Source organism: Bufo bufo, chromosome 8 (genome assembly GCF_905171765.1).
Source record: "Bufo bufo chromosome 8, aBufBuf1.1, whole genome shotgun sequence".
NCBI classification, from domain to species: Eukaryota; Metazoa; Chordata; class Amphibia; order Anura; family Bufonidae; genus Bufo; species Bufo bufo.
The window spans coordinates 21,660,826-21,674,528 of record NC_053396.1 but is presented as its reverse complement, the minus strand read 5'-3'; the positions used below and the strand labels follow the sequence as shown (position 1 = coordinate 21,674,528).

Genomic DNA, 13,703 nt, shown 5'->3' with positions numbered 1-13,703 from the left:
AAAAACGGAAACATGAGACCTGTTGTAAGCCTATGGGAAGTAAGGAACACGGATCGTAACGTATGTGTTTACTCCGGGGGTGACATCCGCTGGCTTTCGTCAGTGCGTGCATTGGACGACAAGTGGCGCTTTTTTTATTTTTTTTGGTTGTCACAAAACATTCTACATTTTTTAAACCAGCACCTGGATCTGAATACTTTTGTAATTACATGTCATTAAAAATTTTGCCTAGCCTCTGAGTTATTCAATAAAATGTATCTGTATAGCACCACCTGCTGTTCGTTCTTTTCCTTATTCCTTGTCCACCTCACTGAGATGGTCGCACACGCTCAGTTTAAATATTCAACTGCCACCAGCCATAGAAGCTATAGCAGTTACAGGTAGAGAGCTGTAGCGGAAAGGACACGCCCCCTGTACTGGCAGGCTGAAGATAATCTAGCAGAGCAGTGAATGGGGAGATCTCTGGATCCATGTGAGGTCCAGGGCTGGTTCTAGCTTTGTTAGATATTGTCATGTACTGTATGATGTCTGATTTTCATTTTTTACATCGATCATGGGATAAACCCTTTAAATGTTTTGTTTGGAAATAAGAGGGCGCTGGATCGTGAGCTGACTTTATTCTCTCCTTCTTCTTCTCATGCAGACTGGGGACCTGGCAAGATTCTGTGCGGTGAATGAGCGCCCTAGGGCAGACCGCCAAGATGGTGCAGCCCAACGAAGGCTCTGCCGGTAGCTATGGTCCTTTGTGTGCTGGAGGCTCTGGAGACATGTCCTTGGGGAAGCCAGAAACGATTCCACCCGAAATATGTAATCACGATGCCTTCCTACGCCTGAGAGCTGAGAACCAGGACTTACGAGGTCAGAACAATGTAAATCTTCATGCCCCGAGGCAAAAACGGCACCTCGTGTTTCACTTCGTTATCACTTGATGTAATATTACCTGCTGTAAGCGTATAGGGATATTCCAGCGCAAGAAGTAAAGCTGTCCCCGTGGCTGCACGTGCAAAAAATACCAGAACTGGTATGGTGACCTCACTGCAAGGGTCCCCACAGCACTTCTCTGACTTATAGTCACCTCACTGATCCGGTGCTGGGGTCCCTGCTGCACTCCACTTACTTATAGTCACCTCACTGATCCGGTGCTGGGGTCCCTGCTGCACTCCACTTACTTACAATCACCTCACTGATCCGGTGCTGGGGTCCCTGCTGCGCTCCACTTACTTACAATCACCTCACTGATCCGGTCCTGGACTCCCTGCTGCGCTCCACTTACTTACAATCACCTCACTGATCCGGTGCTGGGGTCCCTGCTGCGCTCCACTTACTTACAATCACCTCACTGATCCGGTGCTAGGGTCCCTGCTTTACTCCACTTATTTATAGTCTCCTCACTGTTCCTCTCACTGGTGTTGGGGTCCCTGCTGCACTCCACTTACTTATAGTCACCTCATTGTTCCCCTGCTGCCCTCCACTTACTTATAGTCACCTCATTGTTCCCCTGCTGCCCTCCACTTACTTATAGTCACCTCATTGTTCCCCTGCTGCCCTCCACTTACTTATAGTCACCTCATTGTTCCCCTGCTGCCCTCCACTTACTTATAGTCACCTCATTGTTCCCCTGCTGCCCTCCACTTACTTATAGTCACCTGACTTTTCCTTCGCTGGTGCCGGGGTCCCTGCTTTACTCCACTTAGTCTCCTCACTGTTCCTCTCACTGGTGTTGGGGTCCTTGTTGCACTCCTCTTACTTATAGTTTTATAGTCGTCCCCCCCCCACCCCCCAATCCACTGGTGCAGGGGTCCCTGCTGCACTTTACTTCCTGCTTCTGTTCTCAACACACCAGGAAATAGCTGTGAATGTCACTCAGTCACTGGTGTTGGTGGTCGTAAGTATAATGCGGCACAATGACGGTCATGTGAACGCTGCAGGGGTCGGAACCGTATTTGTGGAACATTTTGAAAGGTGAGTGTGTTTTGTTTTTGTTTTTTTTCCTTTCACCCAGCCCCTACTCTTGGGACAACCCCATTAAACTTCCTTGTTTTGTAATCTGGGACGATGGAGCAATGCAGGTAAGAGTCGTTAAAGGTAATTATCAGTAGGCTGGTCCTAGTAACACCAGAAATGACCTGGACTTCCCCTTCCATCCCTTCCCCAAGAACATCAGGACCGGTTAGGGGACCCTCTCACCGAGGAGCAGGTTTCTGCGCTGACCTCGTGGACGGATGGAGGGCTTGTGGAGTTTCATAAGTTCAATGGGGAAGTTCTGGTTCCTCGTCTCCTCAACTTATAGGCAGCCACGTGTAATGATGAATGTCTCCTGTCCTCCTTGATTCTAAAATTGGGTAATGACCCCCAACCCCTTTAGAAGTCGCACCAAGGGGGAGACATAATAAGCTTCCTGGCGTCAAATGTCACCGATTCTGGTGCACGCCATATTTGCACCAAGATTTGCGATTCCTTGAGATTCTTGGCACTTTTCTAAAGTAGCGAGAAATGGGGCAAGGCTAATAAGAAAGAGGTGGGGCCTCTGTAGTCCGAATTGGCATCTTGATAAAATTAGGTGCATCTCACTCTGGCGCACAGGAGATCAAGACTGGCGCAGGTGACGCCCATCTTGATAAATCTCCCCCGTAAGTATTTTGCATCATTGCGAGGCTCTGTTCCCAGGTCCCTCAGAGTCCTCATTGCGAGGCTCTGTTCCCAGGTCCCTCAGAGTCCTCATTGCGAGGCTCTGTTCCCAGGTCCCTCAGAGTCCTCATTGCGAGGCTCTGTTCCCAGGTCCCTCAGGGTCCCCATTGCGAGGCTCTGTTCCCAGGTCCCTCAGGGTCCCCATTGCGAGGCTCTGTTCCCAGGTCCCTCAGGGTCCCCATTGCGAGGCTCTGTTCCCAGGTCCCTCAGGGTCCCCATTGCGAGGCTCTGTTCCCAGGTCCCTCAGGGTCCCCATTGCGAGGCTCTGTTCCCAGGTCCCTCAGGGTCCCGATTGCGAGGCTCTGTTCCCAGGTCCCTCAGGGTCCCGATTGCGAGGCTCTGTTCCCAGGTCCCTCAGGGTCCCGATTGCGAGGCTCTGTTCCCAGGTCCCTCAGGGTCCCGATTGCGAGGCTCTGTTCCCAGGTCCCTCAGGGTCCCGATTGCGAGGCTCTGTTCCCAGGTCCCTCAGGGTCCCGATTGCGAGGCTCTGTTCCCAGGTCCCTCAGGGTCCCGATTGCGAGGCTCTGTTCCCAGGTCCCTCAGAGTCTTGTCGCAGATTGTCATATTGGTCCCGCATGCAGCGCTATTTTTTTACCGTCAAAATGAAGGAACCATATGGACCCCACTGCAAACTAATCGGGTGACTGGTGGTTTCCATGCGTAAAGAACACCCATCTCTGTATTCTGTGACCCCTCTCTTCTCTGGTGACCATGTGCTTTTCTTCTGCCCCCTAGTGGCTCTGGAGCAGAGTAATACCATGCTCAGGACAAGACACGGCGAGATGCTGGAGTTCCAGGAGGCGCAGAGGAAAGAGCGGGAGTTCATCGCCATCAAGTTCAATGAAGCCAAGAGCCTGGTGCTGAGGTTAACAATGGAGCGGGACTCCTTTCAAGGGCACCTCGAAGAGACGAAAAGACATCTGTCGGCGTTGATGGCCAGAGACGAGGAGGACATGAGAGAAGGACAGAACGAGGTACTGCCCCTTACACATTTCTTTCTGTGCTTTTACCCTGCACTTGCTACCTACCTTATTCTTTAAATCTCTGTTCACACTGACCTGAAGACCCTCACACTGCATCTTCCCCGTCATCTGGCATTGACTTCTAGTATGGTCTGGGTTTCTGGCATTGTAACGGCACTGGCTGATGGAAACCAACCACAGAGGCTTGGAGCACAAGTGTGAACAGAGTCTTAGGTGCTGTTCACATTGTGTTGGTGGTAGCTGGGACACCAACCTTGGCATCTGTCAGGACCATGAGTCTCCAGACGTGTGTGGTGTTTGCACCAGGAGCGGTTCCTGGCCTTGTGAATGGCGCCAAACCTCTTTGATGACTATTTTTCATCTATATGGTCACCCCACCGACACAAATATGGACCTGTAATATGAAGATAGTACTGGTCCGTATCTTGCATCTGTCCTTTTAGGCTCCATTGACTTCTATGGGGAGAGTTCAAATGTGGGAAAAGGTCCACACAAAAAAAATCTTGACTCTGTATTCTGGAGCTTACTTGATATGGACAGAATTTAGAGGCAGGTGTGAATAGGGATTTAGGATTGTGCAGTTTCGGCTTCTCAAAAACAAGAAAAAGGCCACAGCTCCGCTGTCATTTTTTTTATAGCTTTGGACTTCTTAAAGGGGTCTTCCAAGACTCGGGATAGGTCACCAGTATGTGATCAGTGGGGGTCCAACACCTGGCCCTCCCTGCCGATCAGCGCTGTCCGTTGTATAGTGGCCATGCTTGGTATTTCAGCTCAGGCCCGTTCACTTGAATGGGACCTGAGCTGCGCCTAGATCATGTGACCGATGAACGTGACGTCACTGACATAGAAGAGGCTGCAGCACTGACTGGAACGCTGTTGTCACCTCAAACAGCTGTTCGGTGGGAGTTCTGGGAGTCGAACCCCCGACTGATCAGATATTGATGACTTCTACTGAGGATAGGTGATCAATATATGAATCCTATGAAAACCCCTTTAATTCCATATCTTTAAAGGGGTTTTCAAGTACCTACTTATTGATGACCTTTTCTTAGGATAGGTCATTAGTATCAGATAGGCAGGGTGCTTACTCCTGACAGCCCCACCAATCAGCTATTTTGAAGGCTGGAACTACACAGCTCCATCCAGTGGCCAGGCTTGGTTACTGCACGGCTGATGCCATTCTGTTGAATGGGTGCAGCAGCACAGCTAGTAAAAAGAGCTAATATGAAGAACGGTTGTCACCAAGCAAGTCTCGGGGGAAGGGGAACTTTTTAAAGGGGTTGTGTCACTTCAGCAAATGGGATTTATCATGTAGAGAAAATTAATACAAGGCCCTTACTAATGTCTTGTGATTGTCCATATTGCCTCCTTTGCTGGCTGGATTAATTTTTTCATCACATTATACGCTTCTCATATACAGGGGTTACGACCACCCTGCAATCCAGCAGCGGTGGTCGCGCTTGCACACTATAGGAAAAAGCTTCGGCCTATGCGCACTCCCTTGGTCCTGGCCACCAGAGAGGCCGGTGTCTTTTCCTATAGTGGGCAAGCACGACCACCGCTGCTGGATTGCAGGGTGGTCTGTAACCATGGAAACGAGCCGTGTATAATGTGATGGAAAAATGGATCAAGCCAGCAAAGGAAGCAATATGGACAATCACAATACATTAGTAAGTGCCTGGTATTGGCTTTCTCTACATGATAAATGCCACTTGCTGAAGTGACCCATCGCCTTTAAAGGCCTGGCACACAGATACCAGCTTATCTCAAATGCCCTTGAGATTTGGGTGGTGAGTGTACCCTACGCTTCTCCTTCCTGCTACCTATAGGTTTCTTGGGCAGTATATTCCAATAAAAGCACATTTTGGATAAGTGAGGCGGGGCCCCCATTGTTTCCTTCTGGGCTCTGTCTGCTCCGCTCTCTCCTCTGCCTCGCTCCTCGGCTTGGCCCCCGGCCTGACTGCTCTGCTGTGTGTCATTAGGCTAACAGCAGCCCCGGGAGCTCTATGTCCTCCTGTGAGACTCTGACCCAGAGTATGTGCGAAACACTGAGAGAGACGGCACGAAATCACGTGGGGCCACCCCGAGCTGAGCAGGTGAGACCAAGTCCTCGTGTCCGTCACACATCTGTCATTACACAGCTGTCCCGACATGTCTGTTTAGGGCGTGTTCACATCACCGCTTTGTTTTCCGTTCTTCTAAAGCATCAGAAGAACAGAAAAAAAACAAAAAAAAACGGATCAATTATTTTGAGCATCAGTTACCATTAAAAATAACCGATCCGTCTTTTTTTGGAGCATCAGTTCTGTCAGAGATCCATTATTTTAGACGGGAGAAAAAGTCCTGCAAGGACTAACGGAAATGACGAAAACGATGCAAACTGATGTTCATGATCATAACTAATGCTCCAAAAAAACTGATCCGTTTTTTGTTTTTATTTTTCTGTTCTTTTGACGGATCAGAAGAACTGGAAACAAAACGGTGATGCGAATGCACCCTTAAAGGGGTTTTCCAAGTTGAGGATACTGATGGCCTGTCCTCGGGGTATCCGATAGGTGGTGGTCTGACTTTTGGAACGATCGGCTTATAACCCCCTTAAAGGGATTTTCCGGGATTTTAATATTGATGAGCTATCCTCAGGATAGGTCATCAATATCAGATCAGTGGCGGTCCGACACCCGGCGCAGCCCCCCTCCCCCCCCCCCCCCCCCGCCAAACAGCTGGTTAAAGAGAAGGCCGCGGTCTGTGCCAGCGCAGCCTTTCCGTCATTGTTTACCTGCCCGCCGTCGACATCGCAGCAGCGAGCAGGTGTAATTACAGGCCGTTCCATTCACTTCTATGGGTCGGCTTCTTGTAATTTCGCCTGCTCACCGCTGTGATGTCGACGGCGGGAAGGTAAACCATAAAGGGAAGGCAGCACTGGCACAGCCCGCCGTCCTCTTTTCAAACAGCTGATCAGCAGGGATCCCGGGTGTCGGACCCCCGCCGATCCTGAGGATAGCTCATCAATATTAAAATCCTGGAAAATCCCTTTAAGGGCAGGGACAAATCTTGCTTTTGCGTTTTTTTTTTTGTTCTTTCCTTTCTACCTTCCAAAAGCTGCAACTTTTTTTTTTTTTTTTTGCGAGGCAAGTAGTATTTTTCTTTAATTGCACCATTTATCTTGTATTGAAAAACGGGTAAAAAAAAATAAAAATTCCGCCAAGGTTTTTTGGGTTTTGATATTACGGTGTTCACTGTGCACTAAAAACACATGACGTCCTTATTCGACGGGTCACTACAATTACGGCGATAACAAATTTGTATAGTTTTTGCTATGTGTTACTTATTTAAAAAAACAAACAAAAAAAAAAAACATTTTCTGACCCATAACTTTTTACTGTCCCTCTAAAGAGCTGTATGAGGGTTTATTATTCTTTGCCATTTTGGGGTACATACAACTTTTTGATCTCTTTTTGTTTGGGGTGGGGGGGAGGTGAGCAATAAAATAGCAAATTGTGCATTTTTTTTTTCCATTAGGGCGTTCACCGTTATGCTTATTTATTATTTATTTTTATATGTAAAATTGGAAAAAGGGGTGCTAAATTTTTAATATATTATATTATTATTTATTTTTTTTTCTGTAATTTTTAGTCCCCTTAGCAGACTCGTACATGCGATCCTCTGATAGAATACTATTGCAGACTATGGGATTCGGACAGGCTGCCTGCTAAGCTATGCCTCAAACACAGCTTCACAAGTAGTCTGCTTTGACAGTGCTGGAAAGCTTCTCAAGGCTCCAGACCGTCATAGCAACCACTCGGAGCCCCACTATTTCACCATGGGGGGCTTCTCTTGGAGCCCCCTCCCTTGGTCTAATCCCACAGATGCCGTGTTCACTATTGACAGCGACATCTGAGGGGTTAAATGACCAGGATTGGCATTATCGCTGTTCCTGGTCATCTGTATTATACAGCCGGCACCCGCCATGTATGCCTTGCTGCTTTGATTGAGAGGGCCCAGGTACTGTCAGAGCAGCGAGGGATGGGCTGGCCACAGAAAGGAGCAGAGCTTGGGTGCAACAAGAGCAATGGTGACGCCCTCATTGCACCAAAGGCCTAATTTGAATATTAAGAAAAAGCATCATAACTCAGGAACGGAGCCCCAGATCAACAAAGGAAAAACAGCGTTTTAATCAGGTGAAGCACAGCTACATGTCTATGCAGACAGATAGGGAGGTCGCTGGTGACGGATTCCCTTTAAGTAAATACTTCTAATTAAATTCTGCATTGTCCTGTTCCTATGATACTCCTCTTGTAAATGTATAATCTGTTAAAGGGGTATTCCGATTGTTGTAAGTTATCCTGTGGAGATTATATTGGTGGGGGTCCTACCGCTGGGACCCCAGCAATCACGAGAATGGGGGAAGCCCCATACCCCCTCTGAAATAAACGGGGGCATGCGTGCGGCTGCTCGGAATTCCGGGAATAGCCCAGCGTTGTACTCGCCTTTTTCCAGAACTCCCATAGAAATGAATGGAGCGGCCGCACGCATGCCAGACTGACCACTCCGTTCATTTCAGGGGGGTTCGGGGGCCCTGTTCTCATAGCCAGTAGGACCCTTACCGATTTCATAGGATAGGGGATAACTTAGGGTCCATTTACACATCCGTAATTTGGGTCCGCATTCGTTCCACAATTTGCGGACCCGATCACTTTCAATGGGGCTGGAACGGATGCGCATCCGCATTTTCGGGATCCGTAATTCCGTTCCTGAAAAAAAAAAATAGAACATGCCCTATTCTTGTCCACAATTGCGGACCAGAAAAGGCATTTTCTATTATAGTGTCTGTGATGTGCTTTCCGCACATTGCAGGTGTCTGTGTTTTGCGGATCTGCAATTTTCCGCAAAACGCTTACGGACGTGTGAATTGACCCTTACTCTAACCAGAATGCCCCTTTGTTTACTTGACACTGTCCAATCGGTGTCAGACATGCCGTATTGACAAGCAGAATGGCGATGCCCAGTTGTCAAATGATCCACTTCCAGGGGGGATAACTGAGGGACATTACTATACAGAATTTATGTTCCATGGCCAGTGCATGTACGTACTAAAACAGACCTCAGGAGAGGGGACAGATCCTTTACCATTTAGAAGAAGTAAATGCAAAGTGTCCAGTCATTGTGTGAGGTGTCTTAAAGAGACAGTATGAAATTAGAATAGTGGTCTGCTTGGCATCACTCATTGGTTGTGTCTAGCATTCCAGAGCGGCTCCTTTAAAGTGAATGCAATACCCGACACAGCCTATGGACAAGGGTGGCGCTGTTTCTTATTTTCCCCTCAGTCATGATTCTGCCTTCCGCATCCTCTTAGATGCCAGAAGTCCTGCTTAATTCGATCTAGTTTTTGAACTCTACTTCGTTTGCTCTTTTCTTCTCTTTTCCGTGATCTTTCTGGCGGCGTTTTCCGTCTGCTGGACGATACCACAAAGGACTTGCAAAGGTTGATGGAAGCGAACTTGAAACTGGAAAACGAGCGACATCGGAACTTTGATTCTGCAGCTACAAATGGGGTCAGAATGCGGGTGAGGGATTCGTAATTGCACTTGCTGGCCGCCATCTCAATCCCCCCTCCACCCTCAGTCTGATGACTTGTGTCTTATTGTTCCAGGAGGAGCCTGAAGTCAGGAACCTGGCAGCAAAAGTAGACGTCCTGCAGGGAGCAGGGGGCAGGTAAGTGTCCACTGGCGGGTAGGTTTATACCTTGGTCATCTCACGTTGCACCTTACTCACAGTCTGTCTATTTCAGAAATTCAAGGGCTGAGCAAGATCTCCAGGAGAAGCTGCGGGAGGCACAGAGACGGTGAGTGTCTCCTTTAGCATCTTTAACAAGCCACCTGGGGGTCTTTATAGGAAATTAAAGGGGTTGTCCAGGATTAGGATAACATGGCTGCTTCCTAAAACGGACACAACCCACAGACAAGTGTGGCACTGTTTGTGGAAGAAAGCCGCCATGTAACAACCCCTTTAATCCATCAGTTGGTCAGCATTGGCCAGAAGTATAGTGACGCAGGCTGACCAGCAGAGGGAGTTCAGTTCCTATGCAGACTCCATTATGATAACGCCAGTTAAAGGGGTCCTCTCACTTCAGCAAGTGGCATTCATCATGTAGAGAACGTTAATACAAGACACTTACTAATGTATTGTGATTGTCCATATTGCCTCCTTTTGCTGTCTGGATTCATTTTATACACATTATACACTGCTCGTTTCCATGGTTACGACCACCCTGCAATCCATCAGTGGTGGTCGTGCTTGCACACTATAGGGAAAAAGCGTGGCCGGGAACGTTGGAGTGCACATAGGCTAGTGTTTTTTTTTTCCCCTGTAGTGTGCAAGCACGACCACCACTGATGGATTGCAGGGTGGTCGTAACCTTGGGAACGAGCAGTGTATAATGTGATAGAAAAATGAATCCAGGAAGCAATATAAACAATCGCAATACATTAGTAAGTGCCTTGCATCAACTTGCTGAAGGGAGACAGCCCCGCTAAGGTGTTCATGGTTGGCACAGGCCTGCTGGAGGATGGTGGGAGTTGTCAAAACACAGAGAATTCACTACAACTTTTCTCAAGAAGCTGAACATAATTCCTTTTGTTGTAGGAATATTCATCTTCAAGAACAGATGGAAGAGCTGAGAGAGGAGGTTTCACGTCTGACACATCACTTGACGGAGCAGGGGGAGGAAGCGCAGCGGAAATTGCAGGTGCAAATCAATAGCCTACAACTTGCAGTAATCCGTGTGCGGGTACGATCCTGTGAATCCATGATGCAGAGGACTGACACTGTCCTCCATCGCCCGCACCCCATGAACGTTAAATCGGTTGTACGGCCTTGGAGCAGACAACCGGGCTGGAGCGGGACTGCAGTCAAGCGACATGTTTTCTTATGGGGGAGGGAAGACGGTAGAGGATTCTAGGTGTCTGCTTCAAGGCCGTGTAAGTGTCATGGGTAAAAGGGGCGATCAGAGTTGTAAAAATGGATGATTGTTGGCTTTCGAACTAAGTCAGTATTTTAAACTGTTCATGCGCTGATGTGGTGAAAGTGTCCGGTGAGTGGACAAATGGCACCATTGTGAATAAGTGACGTGGAAACTGTGGAGCACCACGTGAGGGTGAACCGACACACTGCAGGGAAGTAGCTCACCGCCAACATGGGGCCACCAGACATGTGTCTAAGGCTACATGCACATGAACGTTGTTTGTTTCCGTTACGTTTTTTTTTTTTTGTTTTTTTGGCGGATAGGATGCAGACCCATTTATTTCAATGGATCCGCAAAAAATGCGGACAGCACACCATGTCCGTTCCGTAGCCCCGCGAAAAAAATAGAACATGTCCTATTCTTGTCCGTTTTAGGCATTGTTACAATGGATCCGCCAAAAAAAAAAAACGGATGGTATCCGTTTTTTTTTTTGCGGATCCGCAATTTGAGGACCAAAAAAACACATACGGTCGTGTGCATGTAGCCTAACACAACCATTCAGTGAACCCTATAGGGCTCCGGAGCAGACAGACGGTCTCTGCACTTCTGCTAAGGAAACTGCATCGGCAGAAGACACTACAATTTTCACGCCAGTATCAGAATTGGACCTCCGCTGATTGGTAGAGGGTTGTCTTCTCTGATGAGTCACGTTTTTTGCTTCATGGAACGGGTGGACATTGGCGTGTCAGGAGAGAAACATCCGAGAACAAACCCCCCGCAGCCATTGCTGGAAGAACACAGGCTGGTGGTGGCAGCGTTATGGGCTGGGGAAGGTTTTTGTGGCATTTTCTGGGCCACTCATCTCTGTGGAAGGCACTCATTTTAATATGAATCCAACCTTGCAGATCACGTACACCCCTACATGCTGATTGTCTTACCTGGGGCGGATGGGATCTTCCAGTAAGACAATGCGACATGTCACAAGGCTAGAAATGTCCGACATTGGTTGGAAGAGCAAGACCAAGACTTCTAAGTACTAGCCTGGCCCCCTAATTCTCCTTCAAGGCAGATGCAGCTTGTTGGAGTTTAGGGGCTGAATATATGTTCTTATTCGTATTCACTTTACCTGTTAGTTACTGGCCGAGGAGAAGATGTCCGTAAAAGCTCAAGTAACGTCCCTTCTGGGAGAGCTACACGAGAGCCAAAGGAGCCTGGAGATTTCTACGCAGGAGAGAAGAAAGGTTGAGGAGAGGTAAGGAACTTACAAGGATGTGGGACTCGGGTCAGAAAATGAAGCCACCTGGTTAAAGAGCCTGCAAATGTCTTGGGACATAGCGTTATGTAGGAAGGCGTCTCGTCACCCTCTGCCTCTCGTTTTTCAGCTTGCGGAGTGCGCAGGAGCAGCAGCGGGAATGGGAGGCTCAGATGAAGCAGCAGGTTCTACAGCTGGACCAGCACAGACTGCAGGTGCAGAACCTGGAAGCGGCACTGAAAATGGAGAGACAGAACGGCAGAGAAGAGATGTAAGTCTGCGCGCGCTCTACTTCTTCATGGCGGAGGCACCGGGGCAAGGAGCAGACTCCTCTCACAAGTCTGGATGAGACTGTAGGGGTGATTTAAAGGGGCTGCAGGTGATTAGAAAAACATGGCTCTCATGACACTCCTGGCCATAGCCTGAATGTTATATTGCAGCCTAACCCTGTTCAAACGAATGGGCCTGAGCTTTAGGAGTGGTGCTATTTTATTTTTTTTGGAGGGGGGGGGGGGGGGGGGGACCGCCATGTTTTTCTGATTTTATGCAACCCTTTTAATTAAGAAATTGACCCAGAATGGAAGAAAAAAATAATATTGTATTTTCGGTACTACAAGGCAGACCTAGGATTTAGAGGAGAAAAATATTTTTCATTAGACCTCAGATCAGACAAAAAAAAATAAAAAATTTCAGGATAACAGGCAGAACTATGTTACCTCACTCACTCCGGATGTCGCTGGCACTCTGCAGATCCAGGACTCGCCACTCCCTGGTCTTCTTCTGGCCCGGCATCGCACAGCATCCGGTCATAGTGCGCACAATGTACGGCAGTCAGGGCCCGGAAGACCAGGGAGCGGCGAGTACTGCCAGCGCTCCCCACGCCTCCTGAATACTAATGACTGCTTCCATATTGGAAGTGGACTACAAGAAGGGCTGCCATTTTTCCACCCTCAGTTTTGGTAGGTGGGGGGGGGGGGGGATTGTGTCTTGTAGCCTGAAAAATATGGTAATATCGTATGCGCACAGTTGACCTGCGGCGCGAATTTGGTAATTTGCCATATGTCAGTTTATGCTGCTAATTTAACCCTTTGCAATACATAGGTTAGATCAGTAGGTGTTTGGTAAAATTGTAAAACTTTTGCCATATATTTGGTATATAGTTTTGGGCCTTAAAGGGATCTTGGACTATTATCTGCAGTAAAAGATGAGCAGTACTGCAGATAAGGGGTCCGGATCACAACTTTTTATTTTCCTGGATTTTTTTGCAACTGTCGTGTCACATTGCGACACCATTGACAATGTAGAAAAAATGTTGTGCAACATGTCACCATGTTGCTGTACCCTTACTCTACCCGTCCCCCGAGTGACCGCTTGTAGTTGTCTCCTGTTTTGATGCTACAGCTGTCACAGCAGAGAGCACTTCTCAGCGAATGTTAAATGTTCATATTCACACTACCGTGTCCGTTTTGCGGTTCACAAAACACGGATACGGTCGTTGTCCTGCTCTCACTGGCCCCTATTTAATACTATTAACAGAACCACTGACAAGCTCCTGAAATGCAAATACAGAGCATCAACATCTTTTACATGTACTCTCATATACAACATGGTTCAGTATTTTAAAGGAGTTTTCCAGTAGTAAAACCTTTCGTCATAAGTATCTAAACCGTGAGGGTCCGACTCTCTGCGCTTCCTGCCGACTGCTCCGGCTTCTTCCTAGGCCAGTGACGTCATGCTCGTCGGTCACCTTGCTTAGGTGCAGCTCAGTCTCATTCAGATGGATGGGTCCTGGGCTGCAATAGCATGCAAAGCCACTGTA

General features: G+C 48.1%; 1 protein-coding gene across 7 annotated transcripts in view; it reads left to right on the top strand.

The window, feature by feature from the left end:
* IKBKG (inhibitor of nuclear factor kappa B kinase regulatory subunit gamma) overlaps positions 1 to 13,703 on the top strand; it is a 33,072-nt gene that overhangs the window by 10,015 nt on the left and 9,354 nt on the right. For 6 of the 7 annotated variants that reach the window (XM_040442030.1, XM_040442027.1, XM_040442028.1 and 3 more), the window contains exons 2-10: positions 644 to 858; positions 3,424 to 3,662; positions 5,654 to 5,767; positions 9,143 to 9,235; positions 9,322 to 9,383; positions 9,460 to 9,513; positions 10,314 to 10,416; positions 11,766 to 11,884; positions 12,015 to 12,155. In XM_040442030.1, coding sequence (XP_040297964.1) covers positions 675 to 858; positions 3,424 to 3,662; positions 5,654 to 5,767; positions 9,143 to 9,235; positions 9,322 to 9,383; positions 9,460 to 9,513; positions 10,314 to 10,416; positions 11,766 to 11,884; positions 12,015 to 12,155 — 1,109 coding nt within the window. In that variant the 5' untranslated portion in view covers positions 644 to 674. The remainder of the gene's footprint in view (positions 1 to 643; positions 859 to 3,423; positions 3,663 to 5,653; positions 5,768 to 9,142; positions 9,236 to 9,321; positions 9,384 to 9,459; positions 9,514 to 10,313; positions 10,417 to 11,765; positions 11,885 to 12,014; positions 12,156 to 13,703) is intronic. The other variant, XM_040442033.1, reaches the window with a different exon arrangement.